General features: G+C 46.0%; 1 protein-coding gene across 6 annotated transcripts in view; it reads right to left on the minus strand.

The window, feature by feature from the left end:
• The window catches only part of ValRS (Valyl-tRNA synthetase), a 111,840-nt gene extending 109,007 nt beyond the window's left edge, over positions 1–2,833 (minus strand). For 4 of the 6 annotated variants that reach the window (XM_089563279.1, XM_089563282.1, XM_089563278.1 and 1 more), the window contains exons 1-2: positions 2,455–2,832; positions 1,849–1,921 (exon numbers count right to left, since the gene is read on the minus strand). In XM_089563279.1, coding sequence (XP_089419405.1) covers positions 1,849–1,921; positions 2,455–2,619 — 238 coding nt within the window. In that variant the 5' untranslated portion in view covers positions 2,620–2,832. Of the gene's footprint in view, positions 1–1,848; positions 1,922–2,454 lie in introns of all 6 variants that reach the window. The other 2 variants (XM_089563280.1, XM_089563277.1) reach the window with 2 other exon arrangements.
• Between the last annotated feature and the right edge of the window lie 11,248 nt (positions 2,834–14,081).

Genomic DNA, 14,081 nt, shown 5'->3' on the forward strand with positions numbered 1-14,081 from the left:
GCGCTGGCCTGGAGGGCTTGGCGCGCACTCATGAAACATTGAAAATAAAACCATCTGCTGAAAAATATGCACAGTGACGGCTAGATTTCGGTGTAATCACATTCTGAGAATCTATTTTGAGCGTTTTTGTACAATTTTAAGATTTTGCTTCAGTATCCCTTTAACAGGAAGGCAAAAAAACTGCCACAATCCTCATTTCTACTCCTGATGGACATCTCACCCTTGCAATGATGGATGACCTCTCTTTCCTGTGCACAGTTGGACACAAAAGTCTGGCCAGTTGGTTCACAGGCTGCCACATGTTACTAGGGCTAAAACACCCACAAAGGGCAGCGAGCAGGAACGCACAGGACAGGCGCTGGACTTCAACCGCCGTTCATTGCCCACGTATAAAATCACTAGGCGCATCTGCGCATGCTTGAGACTTATCTCTGATTAACACGATCGCAGGTTATCGCCCAAACACAGAGTACAATAAAGAAACGTAAATTTACAATAGGTGCGTGCTTTTTGCCAGGCATGCAATTTCTTTACTCATGAGGGCCATTGAAGGGGTGCTCACGCAGTTCTCTTTATGGACGCAAAAAGCCTCACATATTTCCCAATCGACCTGCTTGTCCAGCCGCTTCAGTGTTGCGGGGGTGCACTGCTCCTCCTCCTCTATTTCGCCATGTTTCTTTACACTAGCGGCCGCCAAGTGGCCCATCAGAGCTGTCGGTCAGTGCTTGCGCAATCTTTCATTCAGGAGGCACTGTCAGGCCCGTTGCTGAACACTCAAGTTCACCTTGTGTTGGCATGATTCCTGAAGGGCGCCTCTTAAGCAGTTCAAAAGCTATCCCTCTCTTCACAGTCTTTGAATGGGCCGAATAATAGCTTAGGGTTGGCCTTTTTTGACCGAGGACAATGAGGGTTGCCTGCAGCACCTTGATCTAAACATCAGCTTTAATGATCATTCGGTCTTGTGGACATATTGTCCTCGGTCAAAAAAGGCCAACCCTAAGCTATTATTCGGCCCATTCAAAGACTGTGAAGAGAGGGATAGCTTTTGAACTGCTTAAGAGGCGCCCTTCAGGAATCATGCCAACACAAGGTGAACTTGAGTGTTCAGCAACGGGCCTGACAGTGCCTCCTGAATGAAAGATTGCGCAAGCACTGACCGACAGCTCTGATGGGCCACTTGGCGGCCGCTAGTGTAAAGAAACATGGCGAAATAGAGGAGGAGGAGCAGTGCACCCCCGCAACACTGAAGCGGCTGGACAAGCAGGTCGATTGGGAAATATGTGAGGCTTTTTGCGTCCATAAAGAGAACTGCGTGAGCACCCCTTCAATGGCCCTCATGAGTAAAGAAATTGCATGCCTGGCAAAAAGCACGCACCTATTGTAAATTTACGTTTCTTTATTGTACTCTGTGTTTGGGCGATAACCTGCGATCGTGTTAATCAGAGATAAGTCTCAAGCATGCGCAGATGCGCCTAGTGATTTTATACGTGGGCAATGAACGGCGGTTGAAGTCCAGCGCCTGTCCTGTGCGTTCCTGCGCGCTGCCCTTTGTGGGTGTTTTAGCCCTAGTAACATGTGGCATGTAAACTGCACAATTACACCACTTTCCCGCTGTCAACAGAGCCGAGGTTTGGCGCATCTGTTTGGCAGTGCAGTACTTGTGCTCCCAGGCGCACAACTTATGCACCACACTGCTCACCACAGGAATGCAACTAACACACTGCAGAACCAGATACAGCGTCTGGGAATATCAAAGGCCATCCAAGCAACATGCATCTCACTCCTTCGGGGTGCCTGGCTGGCATCCCCCCAAACAGTGATACACACGTTCCTTCGTGTCCTACTTGCCTTTCTTTTCCCCTGGTGCAGTTGGCTTATCATAGGTGATCACTTCTTTTTCTTTCTTCTCCTTGGGCTTTTTCTGCCACGAGAAAGAACACATGTGAAACGCTATGTGCGTTCGCACGCAAACAGCAGAGGTACATAATAAGAGCCGAACGCGGCGGGTCTTGGTGACCCATTTCGTAGGCCGGTCGTGAGCGTACAGCCACGCGGGAGCCGAAATGAAAACCGCTGCCGTATCCGAGACAGAGAATTTTGCTGTATCTTTGCAAAAATGACATCATACAAACATACGTGTGGTTATGTCTGCTGTATTCGGGTGACCAAGTGGTGACTCAGCAAGACAATTCAAAATGTTGGTCAATGGTTTATGGGAGCTTAACGTCCCAAAACGACTCAGGCTATGAGGGGCGCCGTGTGAAGGAAATTTACCACCTGGGGGTTCTTTAACGTGTAAGCTGCCTTACCCATATAGTACACACAAGTCGTTCAGTTGACACACCAATATTAACAGATCGCAAACGAAGGAAGAAGTGGGAGCAGCCTTGATTTTAAGGTCGCCACGCGGCGAGAGAATGAATGAAACCAGCTCGCATATGGGAACCCACTCACGTCGGTGTTCGGCTGCTGTGCGGTCTGCAGCTTCTCCTGCTTTTGCTTGAACTTCTCCAACTTCTCCTTCTTCTTGGCCTCTTTCTTTAGCTGGACGGCGCTTTTCTGCCCCGGTTCGCCGGCCTGACCGACGCCGTCGTCAGCAGAGTTCACGTCTTGCGGCATGGTTCGCCTTTAGCCGACTGCGCTACGGTTTTAACGAACACGTCAGCTTGTGAAAGACGAGATAAGCGCTCGCTGGCTACCACCTGAATACGCACAATGCTCGTGCCTAGCAAAAATGCTCGTCCAAAACTTCGCTCCCAGCCTTGCTGATGCAAGGCCGTACGATGCCGCCCGATGGCCACCCGCAACGTGCGAAGTATGACAACTATGGCACTATGTGGCAGGCTAGGTAGCGCAAGCTGCCGCCCGATACAAAGGGTAAAGCCATTATCATCTATCCAGCATGTGACAAAAACCCGCCGCAGCTTCTCACAAAAACAACGTAATTTTTTTCTGCGGACATTGCGTCACGGCGCAGCTTTGCAACGTTTCTAGATAAAGACAGTTGGAAAACTCTGTCCGGGTATGCGGCCCCTTTCTGTCGCCGATTTCATCTCAAAGAGATGCGAGCGCCATCTCTTGGGTGGTGGGAGTACCGCGTTTGTTTTCTATGGCCTCCGTGACCACCTCAGGCATCGGTACTTTAACATTGCGCTTAATCTCAGAGGCCACGATTTCTCTTCACCGCCGCGGCGCCCATTGGCTCATTGCATTGCGCCCATTGCGCTCTACGTCTGGGGTACGTGAGGTAAGGATGCTCGAGGTTGAGCTTTTGGCTGTAAATATCGGAAAAAATTGGAAGCCCTTCTTTCCGCGGTTTAGAGAAATATGACGTACCGATTGCCTCCTCGTAGTTTATGTTGATTATATTATCTAAAAACGTTGAACTGGGAGTAGCAGACGACGCGCTCATCCTAAAGCGACCGCAGCGCCACCGCCTAGACGGCGATCGCGTGGGGCCGCTCTGCTCCATGGCTCGCCGGCGAAGTTTCCCAACTATCTTTATCTAGAAACGTTGCAGCTTTGTCACGTGAACTTCCGGGTCTTTTCTGTCGTTTGGTTTGTGTGGTCATTGCTTGCAGACGTGCGGTTTCGGTCTGGAAAAAGGATGTGCGCTGCCTCAACCTGCAGAAACTTCATTGCAACGGGATGCAACATGTTCCGAGTGCCATCAAGTATAGGGAACGGCAAAAACAGTCCGCCGTTGCGATCCGCTGGCGGACTGCCTGCGACGGACGGTCAACTCTATGCTATGCTTCGAGCATTTTGTTGGCGGCAGAGTTTGAGAGCGTTGTGGAAGTTGAAGAATTCGGTTGAGTAGGTTGTTTATCTCCTTGAGGAGTACCCAACTTCGGCTGTGTGCCACAACCGTTCTCACATGACGGCGGCAGGGCATGGATCCGGCTAGCGTAACTTAAAGATGGCCGCCAGTTCAGTACCAATGTTGCCAGACTGCGTGCGTCCGCGCGGCGTCCACCTCCCACTTCCTCCTCATATACCGTGTTGTAGACTACGTAATGGGCGCGCCCGACTCACGGCCGTGTCCGGCTGGCGTTGCATAATTCTAGAACGCTTCCGACCGCCTTGGGAGCTCAGAATTTCGGCTCAACTGCTCTGCCACGACTGAAACACTGCCTATTCGCGGCCAGTACAGTCGGCATGCATACCTGTCCGGCTGGCGTTGCCCCCAAGTACAGCGTGACAACTTAAGATGTTAAAGGACAGGACGATTATTCCTTAGACATTTGCGCTGAATGCGGGTAGCTCGAATCCATAGCTAATACTTAAGGCGTGTGTGGTCACTGCCGTCAGCTGACCGCGGCCACGTACGGCGGCCTCTCGTTCGCTGGCACTGCTCTGGTCGCAGTGTTAAAGGGGCCCAGAAACACAATCTTAGTTAACTGTTTTGCCTGTTGATTGCATACAGTGAGTTATAATGGTGCTATTAGCGTCGGTAATACCGCGTACATTCCGTTTTTTAATATTTTAATGTCCTCCCAAAAACAGCTTCATGGCTCTGATGGTGTCGCCACACAGTGGCGGGTTTTTAGCAGCGGATATGACATCACCTTGCGCGAGCTTGATGACCGGACAAACAGTAAATATACTGCAAATTGTGTGAATAAATAGAGACACATTTTGTCACCTGTCTGCGTTTTATATTTGATCAACAAAAACAATTTGTTTGTTTTAGATAAAAGCCCTGCAAAGCAAGTAAAATAAAAATACACCACCAGGAGCGCTCTGGCATGGAAACAACGCTGCCAGTCTCACAGAGAGCAGGCAACCATGGAGTGCAAACTTCCGCGACGTGCTCTGGCTGGCTGTTTTGATTGGTTGCGCCAGGTGCCGTCATTGGGAGAGCGAAATAGGAGTGGGAAGCCCCGCCAAAATCGAGTTGAGGGCAGCGTTTTGTTTGCTTGTATTTTGAAATTTCTTCACTGAATAACTCCCGTTCCTGTGCATCGATTCCTGTAATTCTTTTTAAGTCAGCATCTGTGTGACATAAAGAACCCACCTGAAGTATAGCCGGTATTCCCCCAGGCAGTGTTTCGCAGCCCCTTTAAAGGGGCCCAGAAACACAATCTTAGTTAACTGTTTTGCCTGTTGATTGCATACAGTGAGTTATAATCGTGCTATTAGCGTCGGTAACACCGCGTATATTCCGTTTTTTAATATTTTAATGTCCCCCCAAAAACAACTTCATGGCTCTGATGGTGTCGCCACACAGTGGCGGGTTTTTAGCAGCGGATATGACATCACCTTGCGCGAGCTTGATGACCGGACAAACAGTAAATATACTGCAAATTGTGTGAATAAATAGAGAAACATTTTGTCACCTGTCTGCGCTTTATATTATATCAACAAAGACAATTTGTTTGTCTTAGATAAAAGCCCTGCAAGGCAAGTAAAATAAAAATACACCACCAGGGGCGCTCTGGCATGGAAACAACGCTGCCAGTCTCACAGAGAGCAGGCAACCATGGAGTACAAACTTCCGCGACGTGCTCTGGCTGGCTGTTTTGATTGGTTGCGCCACGTGCCGTCATTGGGAGAGCGAAATAGGAGTGGGAAGCCCCGCCAAAATCGAGTTGAGGGCAGCGTTTTGTTTGCTTGTATTTTGAAATTTCTTCACTGAATAACTCCCGTTCCTGTGCATCGATTCCTGTAATTCTTTTTAAGTCAGCATCTGTGTGACATAAAGAACCCACCTGAAGTATAGCCGGTATTCCCCCAGGCAGTGTTTCGCAGCCCCTTTAAGGCATGTTTACGAGCACTTTTAAGAGTTCTATGAGGCCATTTTCGTTAATTTCATGCTCAAACTGAAACACGTTTTCACCAGAGCACTAGTCGACATGAGCACGCAGCAAGTGTGGAAAATTATAATTAAGCAACCTGTTACACATAAGTTCCCTGTTTGTGTGCACCCGCATGTTGCAGTAATGTTTCTTCGTTTCCTGTGTGCGGAAAGGGAGGCTGACAGACAGGGTGACCTCATTAGAAAGTGAACCGCCTTTCTTTTCATACTCTGAGTCAGTAAGCTGGGAAAAGCGTCACTTCAGGATAACACAATTTAAAAAAAAAAAATGGCAGCCAACATAGCCTAGCTGTTTTTCACCTTTCATTGTACAGAACTTAGTAGAACTGACAATTGAGACAAATGCTCTAATACTGAACTTTCACTGTGCAGCAAAGTGTCATTCGCACTGTTTATGTGCTGAACATGCATATGAAGTAAATAAATGTCTATGTCTATAGCTTGCATATGTGATGCATTGCATGCTTGCATGTAGTAATATTGCACTTAATGATTGACTAATTGAGAGGTACATTGGTGATTTCAAGAAGTGCAAGATGCTACAAGGAAGGCAGAGGCTGGTCTAGTGGTCATTGAGTCCATAACGATCAAGAGTAATAATCATGGTATAAAATTACGTTTTTTTATTAAAAAGCCAAGGAACGCATTGTGTTGAGTCATTCCAGACTTTTTGGTATCACTAGTGTCTTAGGGATGGTTTATCAATGTGCAAGCTGCGCCGCATTGTTAACGCCAAAGCTAAAACTGAATGAAAATGCCTTTTGTTCAAAATTGCACAAGATTTTGTAACAGGAACTTGTAGAAGATTCTGAAAACAACTCGTATCAAGCTTCTGTGTGTGCTGTAAAAGCTGAAGCATGATATTATATTTTACGCTCGACCATACTATTTATTATAATTTACTATTTGTCACAAAGATCTCCTGTATTAAACTCATTTATTACATGTTGTAGAAAATGCGCTGCAAAAGGTTTTGCAAGACAAAGATACGATGTTATACCTACAGGACAAGAAGAGTTTCTCGTTAATAGCTGAGAAACTTGCTCCTCTTGCAGTTCAAAAGTAAAGCTGCCCACGTCAAGAGCTTGTTCTGCTTTCGGCTCCCGTTGCTTACTGTTTTGTCTTTGTGCCTGATTTTGTTTACGTTCAATAAAACTTCTTTTGGGGCTAGTTGGTGCATTTTGAATCTAAGAAAAGGAGCAGCACCAAAGCATGCAAACATAAACAAAGAAAGGAGAAGAGACAAGCGCTGTAGTGCCTGTTGTGGTGCCTGTAGTGAAGCTCTGTAGCAGGCTTTGATGCCTTGCTTTGGCTTTAGGTTTTTATTAGGAAAAACAGAAGGCAAGCTCATCTTTTGCCTAGCTGCTAGTGTTGTTACTTACCTACCTTACCTTGAACACTTTTAATACAGTGTGTAAGTTATACATCTCCACATTTCTACACATAGCTTGGCATCAACAGCTGAGGTGCCAATCATTGGCGACATCTGGCTGTACACAGGCTGGTGGTTCTCCTTCAACTAGGCTCAGAGCACGAAGTACACGACAGCTGTCACGCCGCAGCTAGCGTGCGTCGTGGTGAAGTGTGAGGAGTGTCGCCGAAAGGGAGCAAGGGAATGCGCAGACAAAAGGAGAAGGACTTGAAACGGCGTAGCGTGCGAGGGTCGCGCTTCTCGGCCCAAGCGAGTGGGGAATGGTGTCTTCTAGGAAGTCGGTCCGAAACCCGAGACGACGGCAGGACGGCTGGGGGGGGGGGGGGGGGGGGGGGACTGGCGTTGTTCTTGGTTTCGTTCTTGCTAGCTGGCCAGAGCGGCTAACAGTGGAGCGCGTGTTTTGAATTGTGTTTGTTTCCTTTTGTTGTAATAGCTTCTAGTTAGCCATGGCTGCTTACAGCGAGGTGTGTGTTTTATATTGTTTATTTGTCTTTTGCCTTGTGACCTCTTACTTCTAAACGACGGCGGGAAAGTCGTCTATTGGCTAAAAAGTAAGTTTTGGCGGGAGGATTGTTTATTGGCAGAGGATGGAGTTTTTGGCGGGAATGTGACGAGATGGGTGCGCGCGAAGGAGAGCGCCGGAGGTTGGATGTGTGGCAGCCGGACAGATCGGTCGTGTGTGGCCGGTGGTGGTCCCGGGGCCAAGAGCGTAGAGTTGGAGACGCGAGTTGGTTGAGCGGCGGCCGGACGGGTTGGCCGTGTGGTGGCCAGCGGTGGTCCGGAGTCGTGGAAGTTTGAGTTTGTACTTTTAGTTGAAGCGGAGAGGCCGTTATCTTTTCGGCATATGTAAATCAGTTTTGTATATATTTGTATTAAATAATTTCTTGATGGAAGCCTTCCAAGTGCCTCACCATCAGAAGACCTGCACGCCTGTCTGATCTCACCCGTAGCGAAGTACGTCCCCAGGGTCCCTCACGAGACCCGCCCTCTACGACTCCGCATCAACATCAAGGAGAACAACATCAACAACGACAGAGCAGAGAGGAGAAAATTCGTGGCTACTGTTAGCTTATTCGGCTAACTAATATACAATGAAGGAATATTTATATATGTAGATAGAAAGATGGACTATAAATTACACTTAAGGATATGCAAGTTTAATATATACACAAGGAAATTCTGACAATTTTTTTCGCTTCATTGATTGTTTTCTGAAGTTTGCAAACCAAAACAACTGGCGTATCATTGTGCTAGGTGACTTCAATATCAACTTTTTGGAGGATAACGCTCTGAAGATTAATTTAAATGAAATAATGCTGTCTAATGGTTGTGACAATACTATTGAATTGCCTACTCGCATATCCTTGCACTCTGAAACATTAATTGATTTGTGCTTCACTAATTTCCCACCTCAGAGTTGCGTATCCGGTGTTTTTTCTTCTGGGATTAGTGATCACTTGCCTTTCTTTTCACTTTTTCCTGATACGACCAAATTGAACAAACCCGTTCACGCTCGTAGAGTTAATGATGAAAAGAGCATCTCCAGATTTTGTCACTTGTTGTTTACAATTAATTGGGTAGATGTATATGGTGAAAATGACTCGTCCCGTGCTTATGATATATTTATTCAGAAGCTGCTTGAATGCTATTACGCTGCGTTCCCAACTCAAACTATAAAGAAACATAGAAAGGCTAGAAAAGAATGGATGACAGGAGCACTTTTGAAACAAATTAAAGAAAAGAACAAAATGTTCTCTCGTTTTTTGGAAACGCGATGCCCGGATGATTTAGTTAAGTTTAAGAAGTTTCGAAATAAATTAAACTCAGATCTAAAGAAAGCTAAATCTTTTTTCTATATTAATAAGTTTTCGTCAATCTTACACAATCCTAAATTACTTTGGCAAGGTATTAACGTTATTATAGGGAACAGGAAGAATTGTCTTCCCTCTGAGCTGAAAGTCAATGGGGTGAATTATGCTGGAGTTTCACTTGCCAATATGCTGAATGAACACTTTTTAGCTGCCGGAGCATACCGACCCTCTGCTAGCTGTCATTCAACTCGGACTGTAGACTCATACTTACCCTCTTGCAGTACTGAATCTATATTTTTGTCCCCTACTTCAGAGGATGAAGTTATTTCTATCATTAATTCTTTTAGGAACACCTGCTCACCTGGAGATGACGAAGTTGCTGCTTTTCCTATCAAATGTGCTGTAAATATTATTGCTGGCCCTCTTACGCATATTTGTAACAGAATGCTACTTTCTGGTGTATTCCCTAGCAAATTAAAAGTCGCACGAGTTACCGTTTTATTCAAAGGAGGCAACAAAAATGACCCAAATAATTACCGTCCTATTTCGGTATTGCCTTTGTTTTCGAAGTTAGCTGAGCGTGTACTCTATAGGCGACTAAACAATTTCTTACAAGCTAAACATCTTATCTGCCCCCAACAGTATGGCTTTCAGGCCGGTAAATCAACAGAATCTGCTCTGTTAGATATTAAGAACTCTATAATTAACAATTTAGAAACTAAGCTTTTTTCAGTTGGAATTTTTCTTGATCTGCGCAAAGCTTTCGATTCTGTGCAACATACAATACTGCTCTATAAATTAAAGACTTACGGGATCCGTGGAGTGGCAAATTCACTTTTGGAAAGTTATCTAACTGCGCGGATACAGTACACTCAGATTCATGATGTAAAATCCAGTTTTGGTATGATAAAATTCGGTGTCCCTCAGGGTTCAATTTTGGGACCACTTTTATTTATTCTCTATATTAATGACATTGTAAACATTCCATTAACTCCTAATATCATGATGTATGCCCACGATACTAATGTCTTTTTTTCCGGCTCCAGTCTCCAAGTAATTGAACACCAATGTAATGCCTGGCTTGAGGAGTTAGCGGTTTGGCTCTATGTTAATCAACTTCAATTAACCGTAAACAAAACAAAGTTTATGCTCTTCTATCCAAAAAACAAACCATTAGATCATCACATCAAACTATTTTTTAATGACTTTAACATCGAGCAAGTTCATAGTTGCCGGTTCCTTGGTGTGTTTTTTCGTAGCGATTTGGGTTGGACTGATCATATAAACTACATTAGACTAAAAATGGCCAGATCTATTTATGTTATTTATCGTGTTAGACATCTCCTCCCACTACAAGTTAAAAAACAGCTATATTTTGCCCTTGTTCATTCTCACCTGGTGTATTGCAACCTAGTGTGGGGTACATGCAACAAAACTGATTCATACAAATTGCTTTCTCTCCAGAAAAGAGCTCTACGTTTATTAAGTTCAAGTTCATCTGTTGAAACAAATCTTTTCGAAACATTTCATGTTCGCAATTTCTTTCATTCATACAATTTTAGTTTGGCTCTTCATATTTTTTATAAAGTCAAGCATGACTTTAGCTCTTTTTCTAACACTTATAATTCAAGAAACGTTGCGTATGGTCTACGTTCCGTTGCCCTATCTACTGCAAGACCCAGAACAAATTATGGTAAACAAACAACCGATTATCAAATTATAACATTGTGTAATACCTACCAGTCTCTTATTCAGATTGCTTTAGAAAGTTATAGTGTGTCTGTATTCAAGAAAAAACTGACGATTCTTTCCCCCCCCCCCCCCCCGTTTAAATTTCAGATAATTCTGTATACTTAGTTGTTTTTTTTTAGTGTGTGTTTGTGTTCTGCTTTTTTTTTTCTAATGTGCATATTATGAAATGTTTTGTTTATTGTTAATTGATATTTATTATTGTCTATCATTAACTATTTTCTATTGTGATCATGTTTGCTCATTGTTTTTTTATCTTTTGTCCATTCGGCCCCCGTTTCCATGATGTGTGATCGGGGTGTAGGCCTTGTCAGGAGGCATGCTTGGTCTACCTCCTTTAGCCTCACCTCGAGGGCATATTGTATATAATATGGCCAAATAAACCTACTACTACTACTACTACTACAATGTACAAAGCCTACTTATACACACACTAAGAACAACGTTCCGCTCAACGAACCGCACGCGCACACGCTCGGACACACACTAAGAACAAAACTCGTCTCGCTCGTTTCCCGCTCTCTTTCTGGGCCCCACAAAGGGCATCTGCTCTGTATCAAAGTTGACACTCTCACAGTTACAAACACACAAATACGCTCAGAAAACACTTAAACACACAGAGAAAAGATGAACACGTGCGAGAGCCTCTCTTCCAAGAAACGCCGGGGAGTGGGAGCGGTCCAGCGTCCGAGCCTCGACCGCCCCTCCGAAACGGGAACGCTGCTTCGGGGCACAGCGCGCACCGCCGCAGCTGCCGCCCACCGACTCTCGCACGGGGGTGTAAGACACGCACCACGTCGCTCGTAAAAAAAAGAAAAGGGACGGACGGTCCTCGCAGAAACAAATAGAAAACACGTCAAAATGGCGCCCGCTAACACTCGGGCATCCTGACTTGTTTGACGCCCTCGTTAAACGGAAGCACACGCAAAAGAAGAAGAAGAAATTCAAAAGCACTCAAACAAGCACAGGGGGGTACAATTTTCATAAACTGCAGTGCACGTATATGGACATACATCAAACACTTTTTTGCTGACACGGTATAAAGCAACACTCATTTAGATGCACAAAAAGACGATGAATAAGGAGAAACACTGGTTAAATGCGACTGCCTGCCTCGTTCAGGCAGTTTTTTTTTGTTTTTTTTTGTAGTTCCTTACTTCGGCTGAAACCTTTCCGGAGGTCGTCGCGTTCTCTGCGGTCGAGCACTCAAGCAGGTCTCTCCCGCGTCATCGCACGCGTTATCTTCATCTTCCTCGTCCGAAGTACTGTCGTCGTCATCTCTGGTGCCGCTGTCTGTCATCGGCCATCCCTTCAGCTGCGACACGTGCGCAGTCGTCGCAAATTGTTTCTTGCCTCGTCTTTCCAAGTCAGCAATTCGATAGGTGTCCGACGGCAGGACTTCAGTTATAACAAGCGGTCCTCGGTATCTCACTTGTGTTTTCGTCGGTTTTCCTGTTTGCTGAGGCGCTCTTTTCATAAAAACCACCTCTCCCACTTCATAGAGCTTTGCGGGGAAGTGTCGGCGGTCGTAAGCTTGCTTGCTCTGCTGCTGCTCGTTCAAAATCCGAGCTCTAGCGTTAGCCCGAAGTTCGTTTGGGTCTTCACGCGGATCTGTGGTTGCGTTTAACTGTTGCAAGGCTGCAGCGTAGAAGTCTGGCCTGTAGCCATGCAGTAGCTCGAACGGCGTTTTGTTCGTGGATTTGTTTACAGCATTGTTCATGAAGCTCTCTGCTTGCGTTATCCGTTCATCCCAGTCACGATGGTCAGCATCTCTAATCAATGTTGTGATGACCGGCAACACAGTGCGGTTAACCCTTTCCACTTGTCCGTTTGCCTGGGGATGGCGAGTGGAGTTCAGAACGTGTTTTATTGTCCTCTCGTTGCAAAACTTCTCAAACTCCTTTGATGTGAAGCAACTCCCACGGTCTGTTATCACCGTCGCCGGTAGTCCTCTCTCATATATTAGTTCTTCGAAAGCGCGAAGAACATATTTCACAGACGTGTCTCGTGTGGCGAATATCTTCACAAACTTGGTCAGGTTGTCGACGACAACCAACAAAAATTGATTTTTCCTCTTACTCCTCACGAAAGGCCCCATATGGTCCATATGCAAGACCTCGAACGGCCGCCTTCCGGGCGGGATGGGGTGAAGAAGTCCTGGTCTCTTTCCTCCTGGCACTTTGTTGTAAATGCATTCAAAACACTGAGCGATATGCCTTCGCACATATCGGTGCATCCTAGGGAACCAAAATTTTCCCTTGATTTTTGCAACCGTTCTGTCAGTTGAAAAATGTCCCTGCAGGTCGTGGCACCTCACAACGACTGCCTTCCTCATCGACTTTGGCACGACGAACCTGCCAACTAGGCTTCCACGGTCGATTCTCACAAGTTTAGCGTTGTCGAGTGCGTAGCCGTCAACCCTTGTAGTTTCTTCCTTCGTGCGTTCCTGTTTCGGTTTCTCTAAAATCTTGATTATTTCTCTCAGCTCCTTGTCACCTCTCTGGATAGTCAGTATCTGGTCGTCGAATGTCCCAACCGCAAACACCTCCAGCTTGTCATCCATTATTGCACCCAAGGTGTCTTCGGCAGGTTCCAGAGGGTTTCGGCTGAGGGAATCCACATGCGTCATCTGCGTTCCCGGTCGGTGTTTCACAGAGAAATCAAATTCCTGAATTAGTTCGTACCAGCGGGCTATTTGTGGCTTCTGCGTGCGTTGCGCGTTCAGGTACACGAGAGCCTGGCAGTCTGTCACGACGGTGAAATGTATTCCCAATAGAAGGGACCGCAGTCTGTCGACAGCCCACACAATGACCATCAGCTCCAGTTTTGATGAGTGGTAATTGCTTTCAGCCTCGGTCGTCTTCTTACTCACGCAATACACAAGCCGCCATTTATCCTCACCTTCCCTTCGCTGCAAAAGCATGGCTGCGAGTCCCTTTGAGCTGGCATCCGTGTGAAGCTCTGTTTCTGCATTCGGGTCGTACAGGGCAAGAACTGGGTCAGTTGTAAGTAAACTCTTCAGCATTGAGAAACACTCATCTTGCTCTTCTCCCCAGTCGAATTCTGTGTGCTTTTTTGTTAGCCGTGTCAAGGGCTCAGCGATGAGCGCATACCTGTGAATAAATCTTCTAAAGAAGCCCGTCAGCCCTAAGAAGCTTCTCACTTCATGAACATTTGTCGGAACGGGAAACTCTGAAATCGCTCGCACCTTGTTTTCTCCGGGGTGAACTTCTCCTCCCTTCAGGCGAAATCCCAAGAAATCGACGCTTTC

This window comes from Amblyomma mixtum, chromosome 10, assembly GCF_055824585.1.
Source record: "Amblyomma mixtum isolate Tamu chromosome 10, ASM5582458v1, whole genome shotgun sequence".
NCBI lineage: Eukaryota > Metazoa > Arthropoda > Arachnida > Ixodida > Ixodidae > Amblyomma > Amblyomma mixtum.